The 17,958-nt window shown below is 34.8% G+C and overlaps 2 protein-coding genes across 6 annotated transcripts in view; both read right to left on the reverse strand.

Moving 5' to 3' along the window:
- LOC106758651 (probable helicase CHR10) overlaps positions 1–5,042 on the reverse strand; it is a 29,419-nt gene extending 24,377 nt beyond the window's left edge. The window contains exons 1-5 of one of the 5 annotated variants that reach the window (XM_022779781.1): positions 4,732–5,041; positions 3,216–3,223; positions 2,664–2,742; positions 2,399–2,559; positions 1,775–1,906 (exon numbers count right to left, since the gene is read on the reverse strand). In XM_022779781.1, coding sequence (XP_022635502.1) covers positions 1,775–1,906; positions 2,399–2,559; positions 2,664–2,742; positions 3,216–3,223; positions 4,732–4,918 — 567 coding nt within the window. In that variant the 5' untranslated portion in view covers positions 4,919–5,041. The other 4 variants (XM_014641596.2, XM_022779780.1, XM_022779783.1 and 1 more) reach the window with 4 other exon arrangements.
- A 9,260-nt stretch (positions 5,043–14,302) lies between these two features.
- Positions 14,303–15,770, reverse strand: LOC106759123 (type III polyketide synthase A). The gene is made up of 2 exons (XM_014642128.2): positions 15,502–15,770; positions 14,303–15,392 (listed from the first exon to the last, which is right to left on the reverse strand). Exons 1-2 carry the CDS (start codon positions 15,710–15,712, stop codon positions 14,428–14,430), a joined length of 1,176 nt encoding a protein of 391 aa, XP_014497614.1. The 5' UTR covers positions 15,713–15,770; the 3' UTR covers positions 14,303–14,427.
- Positions 15,771–17,958: the final 2,188 nt, after the last annotated feature.

Genomic DNA, 17,958 nt, shown 5'->3' on the forward strand with positions numbered 1-17,958 from the left:
CTGCACAGCTGTAACAACCTCCAAGAGAGCCAAATTCTCTCTCCACGGGATAAACATGATCCTATCTACACAATCTATTAATTCCAAAATGCAAAATATCCTTACCCCCCTCTGCTCTTATATAGGAGCTTTAATTCCCACCCAAACTAATAATACTACTAATACGGTTATAACTGCCTAACGCCTCTTCCCCTCATTATTCCCTATCATATTCACTCATTCTATACACATATAACTCATTAACCTTCTACCTAGAATATTTGGGTGAGTCTCATTTGTAAATATTCACAAACAAAGGAAAAATTTGACCCAAGGACTATTAAATACGTTTTGATACGGAAAAACTCAACACACAGCAAAGTTCACCACAGGAGATTATAAAATTAAGGGGATTGTTGGACACCTTAACAAAACTTACAGACTCAAGAAAATTGCTACCTAGCATTCGAGGTAATATTCCCTTACTCTTGTGCAATCAATGCCTTAAATTCCCCTAAAGGTGTTTGGGTAATTGATTTTGGACCCACAAACCACATGACTCGATCATCTACTGTTGTATATCTTATAGACCCGGTCCAAGAAACAAAATAATGCATTTGAAGATGGAACTTCCATTACATTTGCTGAAAAAGGCGATATTATGATAAACCAAAATCTAATTCTGATCTGCATGTGCCCAAATTATTTGGCAATTTCATTTCTATTCACAAACTTACAATAGATTTACAATGCTTGGTGTTTTTTAATCCTACAACTTGTCAATTTAAGGATCAGGGAATGGGGAAGGTGATTGGCCTTGGTAAGGAAGACAATGGCTCTACCTCTTTCATGGCTTCTTCTATGTCACGCATGAATTAACTCTTTTGGATCATGAGGGTGAACCTGACCCCTAATGTCAGAATGTAAGTCCACCAAGATATACCCAAGACTTGTTGCTCAGAACTGGGTTTGGCCTGGGCAATCAATAAATCCAATTCTTGGGCATAATCTTCAACACTACCGATTTGCCTCAGGGCTGCCAGTCTTTCGTATATATTACCACGCCCATTTTCACCATATCTCTCCATTAAAGTTGTAGAAAAATCTTCCCTGATGAAAGTGACAAGCAACTGCTCTGATGGCTTAACATCTTGCTTTTGTAAGATATTCCAAGATGAGGCTGCAAATTTTGTTCAAGTCAGGCGTGTTTTCTTTAATGTAAGTGACATCTTTCTGCAACTCTGCTAGATTGGTTCCCTGATCGCTGATCATATTTATTGCTATCAAGATGTGTTTTCCCATCACAAAAAAGGGGAAAAAGGTAGGTCGGACCAATTATTAGGTTTTCTTTAATGACAGAAAGAAAGGGGCTTTATTCGTCCCTGGGTTTATTGAGTTTCGGAAGAAAACAAGTACACAAAGAAGTCTACTCCTTTCACACTAGAATCTGTCCAGTTTTTATCTAACCAGAAAATCTCCCTTCCTTCCCTACTGAGGCCTAATTTATGAAAGGCAGATGTAAACAACTAGACAACTAACCAACTATTATAGAAAACGTAACTAAAAAGTCAAAGGATAAAAAAGGTTTAATTCCTGTTTTTACCTCTCTTCCTATAATACACTTTTAAAGTCCTATCTATTGGTGTCTTGTGGTTCAACATAGCTCCAATAGACACCATATGTAATAACTAAAACTTCACTAAAATGACATGTAATTAAACAAGTTTTATATACAGAAGCATATTTTTACTGAACACCGCCAAACATAAGGCATTTAATAGTTTTTTCAACATACACTAGACGGATTTTTAAGTCTCTGAGCTTCATCAATGATTGCATACTGCCATGGTATTTGAGAAAGAAAATCCTGATCCACCAGTGCAATGTCATATGAAGTTAATAGCACATCAAAAGGCAACAAGACCTGCTAAAAGTTGCAGAAAATGAAAATTAGTAGACATTCAAACACCCATAATACTAGGTTTTGAGAAAGACTTTGCATGCCATTGCACACATCAAAAGGCTATAAGACCTGATAAAAGTTCAACCAAATAATAATTAGTAGATATTCTAAAACCTATAATACTAACAACCATACTACTACGTTTTGAAGAGGACTTTTCATGTGATTGCCATTTATGTCCGATTCCAATCACTTCATTATTTTCTTTTCCTCCTATTGGGTTTTCCTCAAAATGAGAGAGATGTTACACTCAAATTGTATTATTTGTGCTTGTTGATTGCTAAAGATCATAATCCTTCTCCACGTGGTAAGTCACCAGGTTATACAAAAAAGTTGTGTTTTCTACGGTATTCCCATTTTACAACTTCCACAACAATATTTGGTTATCCAAACATTGCTTTTTAATAAATGTCATCCAACTTCAAAGAGCATACGGGATAGTATAAATTTACTCACATTCATTGTTGATGACTGTCTTGCTACATGTTCATGTATTTTCATGCGTAGATTGCGCCTATTTTCTTTATCACCAACATATTTGAACACTGTTAGCTTGGGGGTAAATTTAACTATCTCTGACACCCAACCCTCAGTCACACTTAGAGGACATATAACCACTGAAAATAAAACAAAAACATCAGAAAGCAAAATATTTAACAAAAAAACAGATTACAAGATAAAAGTATAAATTCTTAAATTAAACAAAGATTCCTTCACTCACAAAAGGGCCCTTCAGACAACCGGCACACTTTTAAATAGCTTAAAAAGGAGATAGCTTGCAAAGTCTTGCCCAGTCCCATCTGTCCATATCCAAAACAAACATCAAAATAAACAAAACTAGGATCACATCATAAAAAGAGATAGCTTCCCACCCTTTTACTTTTCAGAACTATTGTTTCTTAAATACAGTGGTACGTTGTATCAGATTTTCTAAGTAAAAAATAAGACTTTTTAGCTTCTCTGAACTCTTCAAGTTCAATATTTGAGCCATTGTGAATTTCAATTTACAGAAATGGATTCAAATCAGTTTTTTATTGCAAATATAATTGACAAGAGTTAAATTTGTGATAATGATAGATATTTTTCATGTACATGTGGTTCAACAACCCTAACCCTAAGTAGCAACTTCGACTAAATTGGTGCACTTGCCAAAATAAACCATTTTGGTTAGTAACTACTTTAAAAGATGAATTTCATTACTATAATACCAATTAGATTACAATTTTTTTCCTGTCAGTTTACACAAGCTCTGACACAGAATTGAAGAGTGTACCTCATCCCCTGCAAATAATAGAAAAATTCTAGTCATAACCTAATAAAAAATGTTGCTTCATAAATACTATCAAACCCACGAGGTTTTAAATCTTCAAACAGAATAACAAAACTAAAAACACATCATCTGTCGACACTGAATACTTTTTCTTCATTTTCACAAAGAATTATAAAAGTGAAGGTCGCGAAATTGCTGACTTGTGCAGCTTGGTCATAGGTTTCAAATCTTGGAATCAGCCTCTGGCATACAAGGCTAAGACTTAGCATATCCACCCTCCATAAACTCATGCCCTAGGACACCCTATTCTTACAAAAAAATGTGAAACAACTAAACAACATGCCTTACTGCACACAAACATCAGTAGATTGGATTGAGATTGCATGGAGAAAAGTTCCTCCTTGCCAAACACATAGAACACCATATGGATATCATCCAAACTCTAAAATTAATTGAATAAACAAAAAGTCCATAACTACAATTTCAGAGTAAATATCTGTTTTATCCCTTCAAAGAATATTCCATAATCCACATTACATTACCTCTAACCCATTATTTTAAGAAATATTAAACTTGGCACTTCAAAGATAATGCCATCAGTTTCAATTAGATATTATAATGAATGCACATCAAAGGACTAATTTTAAGTATTTAAAAAAAAGGTAAGAATAACACGACGACATGTGTTACAACCTACTAGATGTTGGGAACACAATTTTTTCAATAATCTCTACTATCGATTGTATTCCATGTAGTTCACACAAAGAGAATGACAAGACGACACAAAACTCATCCAAAAATATATTTTAAAGAATATGATGCTAGTCTTGCTTATTACAATATTTTGAAGGCGTAAAAATACACCTTAACACCAAAACTTATAGTTTTTAGCTATTTTCATATTTTTTATGATTATATATTATAGCATAAAATTTAATACGTATAAGTGTCAAATTCTCAATTTGATCCCTACAAGTAAAAGTTTAGTAAATTCGTCCTCATGTATTATCAGATTGACTTCTACCACTGTTATTTAATTGCATAAGGATCAAATTAAGAATCTAACATAGTAGAGAGACCGGGTTAAGGATGCACAAAACATGTATAACCTATAGGAGTCAAATGAAGAATATGTAAGAAAGTTAATAGTCCATGTATGAAGGAAGGGATCAAACCAGTAAAACTTACATTACAAATACCAATTTAATAAGTGTTAAACTATAGGATCAAATTGAAAATCGGCTCACATGTGTAAGAATATTATGCATGCACACACATTAGTCCGGACCGGACCTAAATTAACCAAAACTTCCTTTCAAACTCTCAGAATTTCAATGCAGACAAACACAGTGAACCGGAGATTAAACCTCACAATCTCCGAATTCATAATTTTCCCCCAAAGAATGTTTGGAAATGGAACAACATAAAAAAAAAAAAAATAAAGGGACACCCCCATAGTTTCTTTCACATTCCGACACATTAAGAGCAATGAAACACATTGAAAGTGTTACAGTCTCACCGAGGACAACGTTGACGCCGAGTTTGTACCTCCGTATTAGCCAGGAAATCCCTTCCACCTGGTGCGGCTTGAGAGTCGCCCTGAGCCCGAGCTCTTCCTGACACGGCGGCGCGTCGCCGGCGCGTGCCTCATCGTCCAGTATGATTTTGGAAACAACTTGAAGTTTCTGTTCATAGCTAAGATTCATGGCGTCGATGTGCGTCGAGTCGGTTGTTTGGGAAGCTTTTGAAGCAAAAACAAAAAGAACGAAACGGCTACTCGGTTGTTTTGAAAATATGCGGGTGCTAAACACAATTTTAACATCACTTGCAAAAACATATTTCTACATTAAATTAGATTATAAAGTACGAAAATGACGTCTTAACACCGTTTTTGACACGGTTTTCACAACGCCATATGGCATATGTTAATTGGCCGCTTTTCTAAAAAAAAAAAATTAGTTTTCTAAAGTAAGTCAGGGCATAGAAAGTAAAGAGAACGAATTTTTACATTTCGTGTGCTGTTTCCTCATTTCATTTTCACTTTTTTCAGATTTTCATTTTCACGGTTTCTTCATTCTTTCTCCGTCGTTGCTTTCGTTCTCTCATCATCGCTCTCGTGCTCTCGTTCTCTCATCATCTCGTTCTCAGTTCTCAGACGTTCTCGGTGGCTTGGGTGTTGTCGGTGTCTTGGGCATCCTTGGTGTGCACTGTTGAAGCCCGCTCTTTACCATTGTTATTTTCGTCGTTGTTGGTGTGTTGTTATTTTTGGGGTAAGTGGAACTGCAAACTTATTCTAACCTAATCTTCAATAAAGAAGTTTTCTTCTTTCGCGAAACCTAATCTACAATGTCATTAATTTCATATTGGTTGTTTCACAGGACTTGCGTACCACATTTGGCAATGAAATTAGGAACAAAGACTTCACAGAGGTTGTGCTTCTTGGTCATAAGGATGGCATCATGTGCAAGGTTTTGGTTTCACATACTAGGAAACAAAGTTTGGAAAAGGTTGAAAAGAATTTTGCATCCAATATGCCTTGAAGGAAGGAGACGCGGTTGTCTTCGAGGTTGACAAACATAGCAATGATATTACAGTAGAAGTTCACATTAATGGATGTAATTGTAATATTCAGTCCCCAATATCGCTGTGAACCAGAATAGTGGACTGAAATTTATGTTAAAGTTCTGATTTTTATATTTCAATAAAACTTTGTTTATGGTTTCTTGGAATGAATGAAGTATGGTGAACTAATGAAAATTGTTTCTTATCTCCATGATGAGGTGCACAAGCATTATTATCCACACTAAAATCAGACCAAAACAACAAAATCACGCCTAAACCATACGATTTAAGACAAACATAGAAAAATTTAAGACCATGGTCCGCTGTGAACAAAAAATGGGCTCCCTATGATGAACTTTGTGTCCAAATAAGAAAATCAGCTCGCGTAATCGTTTACGACTTTGTGGTAAACGATTACCAGAGCTTTTTCTGCATAAGTTCTTTCAGAACCTGATTTCAGTCTTTGCACTCCACATCATAGTGTCCTGGGATACCCAAACATGAACAACCACACTAAGAACACGTCCAAAGCACTTAATGACAGCAAAACAATTTCATCTTTGCCCTGAAATGAAGATTTAAGACCATGGTCATTGTTTGTAATGTTTTTGACTGAATCCAGAGGTTTTGAATTGAAAATGTTATGGAACCTTGTTTATGGTGTGTGAGGTGTTGTTTGGACACCCCAAGAGGGAGGAAATGATCCATGTTTGTCATTCCATCAAGTTGGGTGAAGTCCAAACACTTGTGCAGCAGACAAGTGAGTGGTAATCGTTTACCAGAGGTTGGTAAACGATTACCAGAGTCAATTCCAGGATTTGGACACAAACCTCAACACAGGGAGCCTCAATTTCAAACGTAGAGGACCATGGTCATTGTCTGTAATGTTTTTGACTGAATTTAGAGGTTTTAAATTGAAATTGTTATGGAACCTTATTTAGGGTGTGTGAGGTGTAGTTTGGACACCCCAAGAGGGAGGAAATGATCCATGTTTGTCATTCTATCAAGTTGGGTGAAGTTCAAACACTTGTGCAGCAGACAAGTGAGTGGTAATTGTTTACAAGAGGTTGGTAAACGATTACCAGAGTCAATTCCAGGATTTGGACACAAACCTCAACTCAGGGAGCCTCAATTTCAAATGCAGAGGACCATGGTCATTCTCTGTAATGTTTTTTACTGAATCCAGAGGTTTTAAATTGAAACTGTTATGGAACCTTGTTTATGGTGTGTGCGGTGTTGTTTGGACACCCCAAAATGGAGGAAATGATCCATGTTTGTCATTCCATCAAGTTGGGTGAAGTCCAAACACTTGCGCAACAGACAAGTGAGTGGTAATCGTTTACATGAGGTTGGTAAACGATTACCAGAGTCAATTCCAGGATTTGGACACAAACCTCAACTCAGGGAGCCTCAATTTCAAACACAGAGGACCATGGTCATTCTCTATAATGTTTTTGACTGAATCCAGTGGTTTTGAATTGAAACTGTTATGGAACCTTGTTTATGGTGTGTAAGGTGTTGTTTGGACACTCCAAGAGGGAGGAAATGATCCATGTTTGTCATTCCATCAAGTTGGGTGAAGTCCAAACACTTGTGCAGCATACAAGTGAGTGATAATCGTTTACAAGAGGTTGGTAAACGATTACCATAGTCAATTCCAGGATTTGGACACAAACCTCAACTCAGGGAGCCTCAATTTCAAACGCAGAGGACCATTGTCACTCTCTGTAATGTTTTTGAATGAATCAAGTGGTTTTGAATTGAAACTATTATGGAACCTTGTTTATGGTGTGTGAGGTGTTGTTTGGACACTCCAAGAGGGAGGAAATGATCCATGTTTGTCATTCCGTCAAGTTGGGTGAAGTCCAAACACTTGTGCAGCAGACAAGTGAGTGGTAATCGTTTACCAAAGGTTGGTAAACGATTACCGGAGTCAATTCCAGGATTTGGACATAAACCTCAACTCAGGGAGCCTCAATTTAAAACGCAGAGAACTATGGTCATTCTCTGTAATGGTTTTATATTTTTGTGGTTATTCGTTGAGGAAAGAAACCAAGGAAACAATCTTTGAGAACATGAATAGAGGTCTTGCACTCAACATCATACTTTCCTTCCATACCCAAACATGAACAACCACACTTAGAACACCTTCAAATCACTAAATGACAACAAAACAGTTCCACCTCTGCTCTACATTCAAGAATTCATACAGTGGTCCTCTGTGAACAAAAAAAGGGCTCCCTTTGTTGAACTTTGTATCCAAAAACGAAAACCACGTTTACTAGTCTGTGGTAAACGATTACCACAGCTTTTTCTGCATAACTTGTTTCCAGGTCCTCAACTAAGCTCTTTTGTTCAAAATACAAAATTCTTTCCTATATCAAACATTCATTGTTTCATTTGTCCTTCAAATACATTAATACTACATTTCAATGCAAATTTTATTCATTAACAATTCAAAAAAAAGCAGATTTGCCATTTTCAATAACAAATGCAATTCAGTTAGTAAGTAATAATATCTTAAAGAATGCAACTTGCATTTTTATAACATTCAACATAAAACAAACCAAATTACAATACATATGTTCATGTTACAATATCTCCATATTACAATCTCTTAAGAAAGTTATACAAATATCACCCATTTTTTATTCTAAGCAATCCTACGTAAGGAGTCCTAAGCGCTCTACTCTTGTAACGCCTTCGTGACCCCATCCTCACATATGTCATCATTGGAGGAGGATCGGTGGACATGCCTCCCAGTGCTCGCAATCATTGACCGAAAAGGAGTGCCCGCAATCACTGACTGATGCTCCTTTCTCAAACGTTTGTTTAAACTACAAATGTACTTTGTTGAAACTGAGTAACGAACTGTCAACTGCATACAAAATCCAAAAACCAAAACATAAAAACCCTAAATGAAAAACAACACACAAAACCCAAACTCAAAATATGAAACGCTAAACAGCAAAACCCACCAAGGATGAATGCGCTTACCCTGCTTGAAGAACTGGCCATTTCGCAAAACGAACACACCAAGAACCAAAAGATGCAATGACAGCTACACCCACACCGACAACGAAGGCCAACCGGGCAACGACAAGGACAAACGACAGTCAGATGGCGAAAACGAAGGCAATAACGATATCGGAAGGGCGAAAGCAAAGTAAAGAAACCTATCGGAACGGAGAAATTGGAAGAAAGAGAATTTCAAATTGATGAAACAGAAAAGAAAGAGAATGTTAAATTCAGATCAAAATGGGGAAGGACAAACTTGGAATCCAAAAATTCAAATCTCTACCTCATTAATGACGTCAAATTTTTTGTTTTTTTTTTTAAAAAAACGTCCAATCACATGCCGACACGTGGCATTGTTAAAAGAGTGTCAAAAAAATAGTGTCAAAATATCGGGATCCTACATGTTAATAATAATGGTGAAAGTCACATTTACCTATAACATCAATTCAAAAATACACAAGTGGCTACAACTTTTATATATCAATATAAAAAAAATGTATTATCGACTAAAAATAATAATATAAATTAGATTTAAATTTTATTATTTTAACGTTAATTATTTTAATTTTTTATTAATTTAAATTTTTAATAATATATCAAAATTACATAGAATAATATATATATATATATATATATATATATATATATATATATATATATATTAAAAATGTATTAAATTTAAAATTAATATGCATATTGACATAAAATAAAAAGTAGTTAAATTTTAACTCAATAAAATAAATTATAAAGAACAAATGAAATGGTATATTTGATTATACTATTCTCTTACATTCAGTCGTACTCAGGACAACTGCAAAACCCTTATCAAAACGGTTATTATTTTAGTTGTGATTCCATGCATTCTTGATACCATATGGTTCAATACAAATACGGTTTGTTTATGAAGTAAGAGTTTTTCTTATAGTAGATTTAGTAATAGGTTTTGTACCGGACCACAACCGATCAATAGCCATGACGACAAAAATTTTTAGTTCGGACAATTATCTAATAGATTGTCTAGTTATGAAATACTAACTCAACGTTAGACTCATCGACCTGAAGTTAGATCAATCTTAAAATTGATTAATTCAATATTAAAGCATGATTATTAACCTTTGAGTCATAGTTAGAGTGACTTTAATTAAAAGTTCATCATAAACTCTAAAAATAAAGGTTTCATATAAGAAGATAGGTTATCATGTATCTAAAAACACTAGAAGAAGATTGAATAGTGTTAGTGAAAAAAATTGCGCAACCTATTTGATATAGTATTCTCGTCGAGTATAAATACTTTTGTGTAATTTGTCAAACACTTGACCTTGCGACTGGTTTAAACAGTAAATTCTTTTCAAATGTTATTCAGAATATTTGTTGTAGTGTTTTAATGGAACTTCTTCTTTAATGAATAGTCGTTTAATATAGAAAGCTTTAATATTTAAAATGAAAATACAACTGCAGGTTTTTTATAAGAGAAACGTAGAGAGAGAATAAAATAGTAAGTGCACAAATATTTTAATATTGGTTCATTCCACCTCCAGTCTCCTCTAACCTTAGAGGGTTCCACTATAATCTTCAAAAAGTTACAATTGAGTATTCTCACCTCTCCTGGTATCTCTAAACAATCCTGGTATCCCCTTATACGCTACCTAGTTGAGTTTCACTCACTCCTGGTTATGCAGAATAACACATCTTACCTTGACTAATTGAGTTTCACCCACTCCTGGTTTCCACTAGACAATCCTGGTATCCCCTGATACGCTACCTAGTAATCCTCAACTCTCTTGAGTTAAACAACAAGTGTTTGAATTCTCTTCAGAATTTGCAATCAATCTGATTGTTTACAAGTCGTTAGACAATTACTCTCACAGAGAGGATATATGTTCAATATAATACTATCTACAGACTCGCTAGGTGTTTTTCTCTCTACTTTCAAATAGTAAGTTGATATTACAATGAAGCTTGAGACTGTTTCACTAATTTTTCCTTTTCTTTTCTTAGATATTATCTTTGAACTTGAGCTCTTATGTGCTTTTTCTCTTGATGATGTTATTTTTCTTATGTTATTCTCTTTGTAAGTTATTCTCTTGATTCTTTCTTCAAATATTCTTCTATTTAAAGGCTTCTCAAAAGGTATTCATTAGACTTGAGCTTTTGCCTTAGATATTGTGCCTTCTTTGTCTTGTTGTGTGAAGGAGTCGTTAGTTAAAGTCAACTTGTCAGAGCATACTTGTTTTTTCAATACTTTGATAGAAGTAAGTTGTATTATTTCTTGGCATTACTTTTTATGGAGAGAACATTTCATGAATATCTTCTTTGTCTTTAACATCCATTTCTTATATATTTTGAATAGAGTAGGTGGATGCATGTAATAGGTGATTTGCACAAAATAGAGTAGATATACGTGCAGCAGATATGTCTTTTCTCTTATCACTTTTGTTGTTTTTGAACGTTGAGCATTTAATGACATTTAATGTTTGTTCAGAACAACAAAGTGTTTTTTACGTTTTCTACAATTCAGGTAGCATTTTATCTTTTAAGCTTTTCTCTTAAGATACCAGTCGTTGGTGTAGGACTTCATTGTTGGACGAAGTACGAGTTTTAGCTCATGGTATTGTCTAATCTATTGTAAACGCTTTAATATCCAACCTCCTTCAGCCAGGTCGTTTAACAAGTTTGTCTTCTATATGATTTTGGAATATTGATTGAGACTCTTAAAGAGCTCTACCAAAAACATTGTCTCGACACTTTTACATTATTTTGAGAGTTTGACTAATTACCGTTTGGAACTGTATAACTTTCGCTTTTGGCACAACTCTCATAGATGCTTTAACTTTAGGAATCGTTTAGTATAGCGTCTCGTCTAGGCCTAAGTGGTTTTTCTAAGACTTTCCTATTTTACTAGGTATTTAGAGATTTTGAGCTTGACACTTAGGTTTTTGCTATCTTGAGATTTTAGTGATGACATCCTGATATTCTCATTTCATTTAATGCTATTTTGTTAAATTTCAAAACATGAGTACATTTAGACATATTAGTCTTATAGACGATTTTATCTTACAACATTCATTATTATTTGTTTAAGTTTATCTAACTTTGGTATTAGAGTACTTTTTACATGTATTATCCAAGCAGTTTTGACGCATGAAAAACTTCTCACCGAGCAAAACTTAGACTTAAAAGACAATTTAAGGACAAAATAGTTGACCTTGATCCTGTATCTGATCATTTTTTACAGAAGAGTCAACATGGTTGGATCTTAGTATAATTTTAGCATGAAATCCAATTCTTTATATATCTTCTTGAAAGGGAGAGAGATTTTGTTTGACTTAATATTTAGAAAGGGTTTATTTGTAATTTCTTAGTCTTTATTTTACTTAGTTGTAGTATTTTTGGGTTTTGTTTCTTTTGTCGCATATGTTTATTTTCATTTTCGTGTTGCTTATGTTGTCAGATTGTGGAGTTTGGGTTGTTTCTTGTTTTAGTTGTTCAGTTTATATTTTGTAAGGTTCTGTTACCCCTCTGCAGCTATTTAAAATAGTTTGAGACAATCAATTTATAATACACTGAATTATTAGAAACATTTTTTGTTGTGTTGCTCGATTTGTTTATTTAACAAAGTAGTATCAAAGTTTTATGTTGTGAGTAGAGAAAAAAAGAGAGAGGGGAATCAAACACTGTGAGGGAAACATTGAGTGCTTGAGTGTTTTGTGAGAGAGATGATAAAGGTAGTCAACGGAATGAGTATGTCACAATTGACGGAAAATACCAATTACGACAATTGGTGTTTGTAGATGAAGGTTCTTATTGGATTCCAAGATGTATGGGACATAGTGGAAGATGTGTACAATTAACTCCCGGAGGATGAACATCATACAATGACGTAGATTGTTGCACTAAAGAGGACACGGGTGAAAGACAGACTGACTTTGTACTTTTTATATAATGCAGTGGATGAATCAGGGTTCGAGAAAATAGCTAATGCGAAGTCCGCAAAAGAAGCTTGGGAAATTATGGAGGTGGCATACAAAGGAGATACTTGAGTACAAGCTCTCAAAAAAGAGTTTGAACATATGGAGATAGATGAAAAGGAGTTAGTTATTGAGTTTATAGCTCGAGTGCAAAAGATGGCCAACCAACTCAAAATGAACGGAGAAAAAATGCCTCATAACCAGATTGTAGAAATGATCTTGAGAAATCTGACAGATGATTTTGAAAGTATCGTGGTCCCTATTGTCAACTCTCATTGTGGAAGAGTTAGTTGAATCATTAAAGGCCCACAAACTGAGGAAGAAAAGAAAAAGAAGGAACCCCACGATCAAGCACTACACACACTTTGACTCAAATGGAGCACTACAGACACTTTGACTCAAATGGAACTCAGAATAAGAGCCAAAATTTTGGAAGCAAAGGATGAAGTGGACGTGCCGAGGTGATAATGAGACGTGACCGTGGTTGTGCAATGGGCTGTGAAGGACCGTCTAAGATAAGTGTGGAGTGTTTTAAATATCACAAACATAATCATTATGCAAAAGAATGCAAATTACGAAACTGTTATAATTGCGAGAAGATCGGTCACATAACAAGAGATGGGGTTATAATTGTGAGAAAAAAAAAAGTGAGAAAAACCTTCTTACAGAGAAAATGAAAAAGAGATGGGGTTTTGATGTTTTCAGAAAACTTGGACACGTTCAAGACCGAGCTGTCTGAGGCAATGTAAGAGGAGATCGAGCAACTTAATGCTGACCGGATTCAGACCGAATTGTTTGAGGCTGAACAGGAGGAGACCAAGGTGTCTGGAGCTGATCAGGAGAAAATCAGATTGTCTAGAGCCAAGGAGGTGAAGGCCGATTTGTTGAGTGTCAAGTTGTTAAAGAACTCGGAACTGCTAATGAAGTGCTTGGAAATGAAGGAGGAAAGCTCAAAAACAAAGGTGGTGAACTTGGATGTATTGTCGTGCTTGAAATCAGATACTGAGAAGATTGCTACTAACTCGATTTAGTATCTAGATATTGGAGTTAGCATGTGTAGAGATAAAAATTTCTTTCATGAATTCACTAAGTTAGAAGTAGGTTTCGTGTCATTCGGAGTTGATTCCAAAGTGACTATAAAAGGGCATGGGACAATCCAACAGGTTGGAGAAATTAGGAACATTTATTACGTTTTTGAACTTGAGAGCAATATATTAAGCGTGGGTTAGATAACTGAAAAGGATAATTTAGTTTTTATGAAGAACCTTGTACTCTGTTTAAAGAATAAGCATGTTCATCTAACAATTCAAATAAAAATGAAGAAAAACCGATCATACGAATTACCGTTAAAGATTTTGCAGAAAAAGTGTTTGTAAAGTTGTGTTACCCCTGCAGCTATTTAAAATAGTTTGCGGCACTCAATTTATAATACACTGAATTATCAGAAATATTTTTTGGTGTGTGTTGCTGAGTTTGTTTATTTAACAGATTTTACGAAATTGATAGAAAAAGAAAAGGCAGCTAGAGTCCACTTAGTAAATTTCTCTGTATTGATATTCAGACAATATTTTGGTACAGGAAACTTTATTTGGAATTTCAATTTCAATTCTAAACCACTGAAAAAAGAGCAGAATGGTCCATTCCCTCTTAGAATGTGAAGGTTAAAATTAGAGGCTACGCAGGAGAACGCCTTCAAAAGTAATTCCTGGACCAAATGCCAGTCCCAAGCCCCATTCTTCAGCACCATCTTTCAGAAACTCCCTCATGTACTCCATCACATAGAATATAGTGTTGCTGCTAACATTGCCATAGTCCATTAGTGCCTTCCTACTGCACTCTAACTTGTCACTGCTCAACTTCAGGGTACTCTCAAGCTTGTTCAGAATTGCAGGCCCTCCAGGGTGAACTGCCCAGAACAAATCATTGAACTCCTTCACACTGCTTTTGGCCATCAGCTTTCTGCAGAATTCTTCTATGTTATCTTCAATTTTCTGAGGGAGATCTCTCCCAAGTTTGAAGTTTATGCCTTCTTCAGAGAGTCTCCCATCAATCACACTGTGTGTCTCAGGCAGAAACTTTTGGACTGCATAGCTCAATTCCATGAAAGGAGACTCTTGACCCACCACAGGGTTTGCTCCAACTATGACAGCTGCAGCTCCATCACCAAAAAGTGCAGCCCCCACAAGATCATAAGGCCTGGCCTTGTTGGGGGGTCTAAACCCAAGAATGGTGGTCTCAGAGGTAGTGACCAGAACCCTGCTACCAGGGTTGTTCTCTGCAATGTCCTTGGCCACTCTCAGGCCTGTGACACCACCATAGCAACCTAGAAAGTAGAGCATTACACGGCCAACATCACTCCTGAGACCAAGCTCATTTGCCAAGTAAAGGTCACCACCTGGTAGCCTTATTTCACTTGAGGAAACATACACAATGTGGGTGATGTCTTGAGCAGGCCTTCCCCATTCCTTGATGCAGCAAAGGCTGGCCTTGGTAGCCATCTCTACCACTGCAGGGTTTGCTATTTCAAGCTTCTGCTTTATGGTTGGGGAACCCTCTGTGGCCAACTCTGGATACTTGTCAAGGATCTCCTTTGACATCACTGTGTACCTTGTCTTAACTGTGGTGTTTTTACCTGGAAAATGGAAAATCAAGCAAGAAAATATAACAGCTTAGCTTACTAATATTTTCAATAGTTTAAAACACTGACAAGAAAGAAAGTAAATAAGTAATATTGCACTTACAAAGACGCTCCAATTTCTCCTTAATATAAGCATCTACACACTTAGTGTCACGGATATAGCCCTCAACCAAACACTCCTGAGGGATGATTTGGCTAGGGAAAGCCTTGCCTATGGCAAGTATGGTGGCCTTCCCTGGTGTAGGCAGACGCCTAGTGTTAGTAGTGAGTGCAGCATGCTGCGTGGAGCTACCATTGGAATCACCTTGGCGCATTTTTTCTAAGGTTTAAGCAAATGCTGTTACGTACTACTGTAGAGACAATGAAGACTCACACCACACAGAGAATTCACAAGCTATCTGGTTATAAATGAAGCATGGCATGCGAAGGAAACGAGGTTGGTGTGAAGCAAGTCCAGCATGTTGTGAGAAATTGTTACCTTAGTGAAGTTTGGTGGCATTTTGATGTTCATGGTTTAGATGTGTGAGGGGTTTCACAGCTCAACAATCTTTTACTTTCTCACTTTAGCACCGAATCCATTTCTAATTTTGCAACCCTTTCAAGTGTCACACAATATAACATACCATAGTATTACTTACACTCAGCTTGGTTGGTTAGGGAGGGAATATCTACAATAATTTTATTTATAATAGAAATTATTTTAAATATTAATAATTTTTAGTTTATAAAATAATATGTATGTCATTAATTATTTTTATCTTTAAAATTTGTTACTATTTAATGATTTTTTTATAGTGATACTTTCTAACCTTAAAAATGTTATTAAACGAGAGTTCTCTAGCAAATATATTTTAAAGGGGTTAGGGTGAAGTATTTTTTACTATAAGGAGACTTCATTAAAATTTTAATAAAATTAGTTTAGGTTTTGGATTAATCAATAAAAAAAAGTGATCTTAGGCTGAATCTAATTTAATTTAACTTTCAACTCAATCTAATTAATTTAAATTTTTTCAAGCCTTTGCAGCATCTCAAAGTCTTCGTGTGCACAAACAAAGCATGCCATATTTTACACTTTAATCAAGCAAAATCGTGCGACATTTGATAATGTAAATTTAATAGAAAATTACCTTCTTTCCTTCATTTGTTTCCTTGACTTCTCTACCTTAGTGTCAAGACTATTCTGTAAGAGATATATTTTAGTATGGTAACACAAAATGATATAATTGTTCTTAGACATGTATGTTAAAACAATTGAACCAACAAACAACATTTCACCAAATGTCATTTTTCATCATTTTTAAGATCATTAGAGGCATCATTAATGAGTCTCCTCCACATTTTTATTATTGTCATTGTCTTTAACATCTTCAAAGAATTTAAATTGAAGAAAAAAATAAGGACAAAAAAATGTGTTTAAAAATAAAAAAGAATTGATGACATCTATAATAAACAATTTACCATCATAAAAACCATATTTCCAATGAGAAGTACAGATAGTTGCTTCTAGACAGAAGACAATTTTTATACTTATTAAGAATTATGGAACCACACTGTTGATAGGAGAGCCTAACTTTTATATATTTTGATTTTTAATGATGAATAAGTTTAAAAGATTAGAAACAGTTTTAATCATTTTTGCACAATAAAATGACATAACAAAAGTTTTAAATCATTAATATGTTAGTGTTAGATGTTTTAATCAATTCGTGATTAGTGATATAAGCCTAAAACAAATTGAGAATCTAATGTCTGGTAAATATAATTGATGATATAAGTTGTATAATTTGTTAGATTAAGCTAGAACACATAGAAAGCTAAACTATAGCAAATCACTCTATTATAATCCACTGCATAAGTTACATAACCGATTAAAATAGAAAGTGAGGCATAATATGTTATATAAGTAACATAATATGTTAAAAAAAGGGCAAATGGTTGACTAACTAAGCTAAGTGCAAGATAATGATTAGGTAAGCTCTATAATCGATTAAAACTAAAAGCAAGTTCTAATCCATTATACTAATAGCCTAACATGTTAAGTTTGTTAGAAGAAGCAGTTATAGACATAAGTGTTGAAATAATCGATTATACATATGTAATAATCTATTAAAACAAAGGCAAAAGCATAATAAATTATGCTAATAATATAATCGATTAAACTATGTCAAGATTGGAATTTTCTATATAAACCTGACTCAAGACTTGTTTCACCAACGCTTTAATTTTTAAATATTGATATACTTTTTAAGCTTTGTGTATAGGGTCTCTAAAGAATAGTTCTTGGAGGAATTCAAGCCTCATTGGTGATCATACATTCAAAGATTCATTCCAAATCAAGTAGACTTCATTATTGTTGATAAATTTGCACTTGAAGAGTGTGTTCTCATTAGTGTATCATTATTTCTACATTGCATAGCACCTGTGTGAGTAGGCCAAGTTAGAGATTGAAGGTGTTAAGCTTTTCCTTTTGCTTTAACAATTTTACATATATATCAAATTTAACAGATTAAATAGATCATGCAATCGATTATACAAATCATACAAGCCAGTAACAAACAAA

The sequence above is a fragment of the Vigna radiata genome, chromosome 4 (genome assembly GCF_000741045.1).
Source record: "Vigna radiata var. radiata cultivar VC1973A chromosome 4, Vradiata_ver6, whole genome shotgun sequence".
In the NCBI taxonomy this organism is placed as follows: Eukaryota; Viridiplantae; Streptophyta; class Magnoliopsida; order Fabales; family Fabaceae; genus Vigna; species Vigna radiata.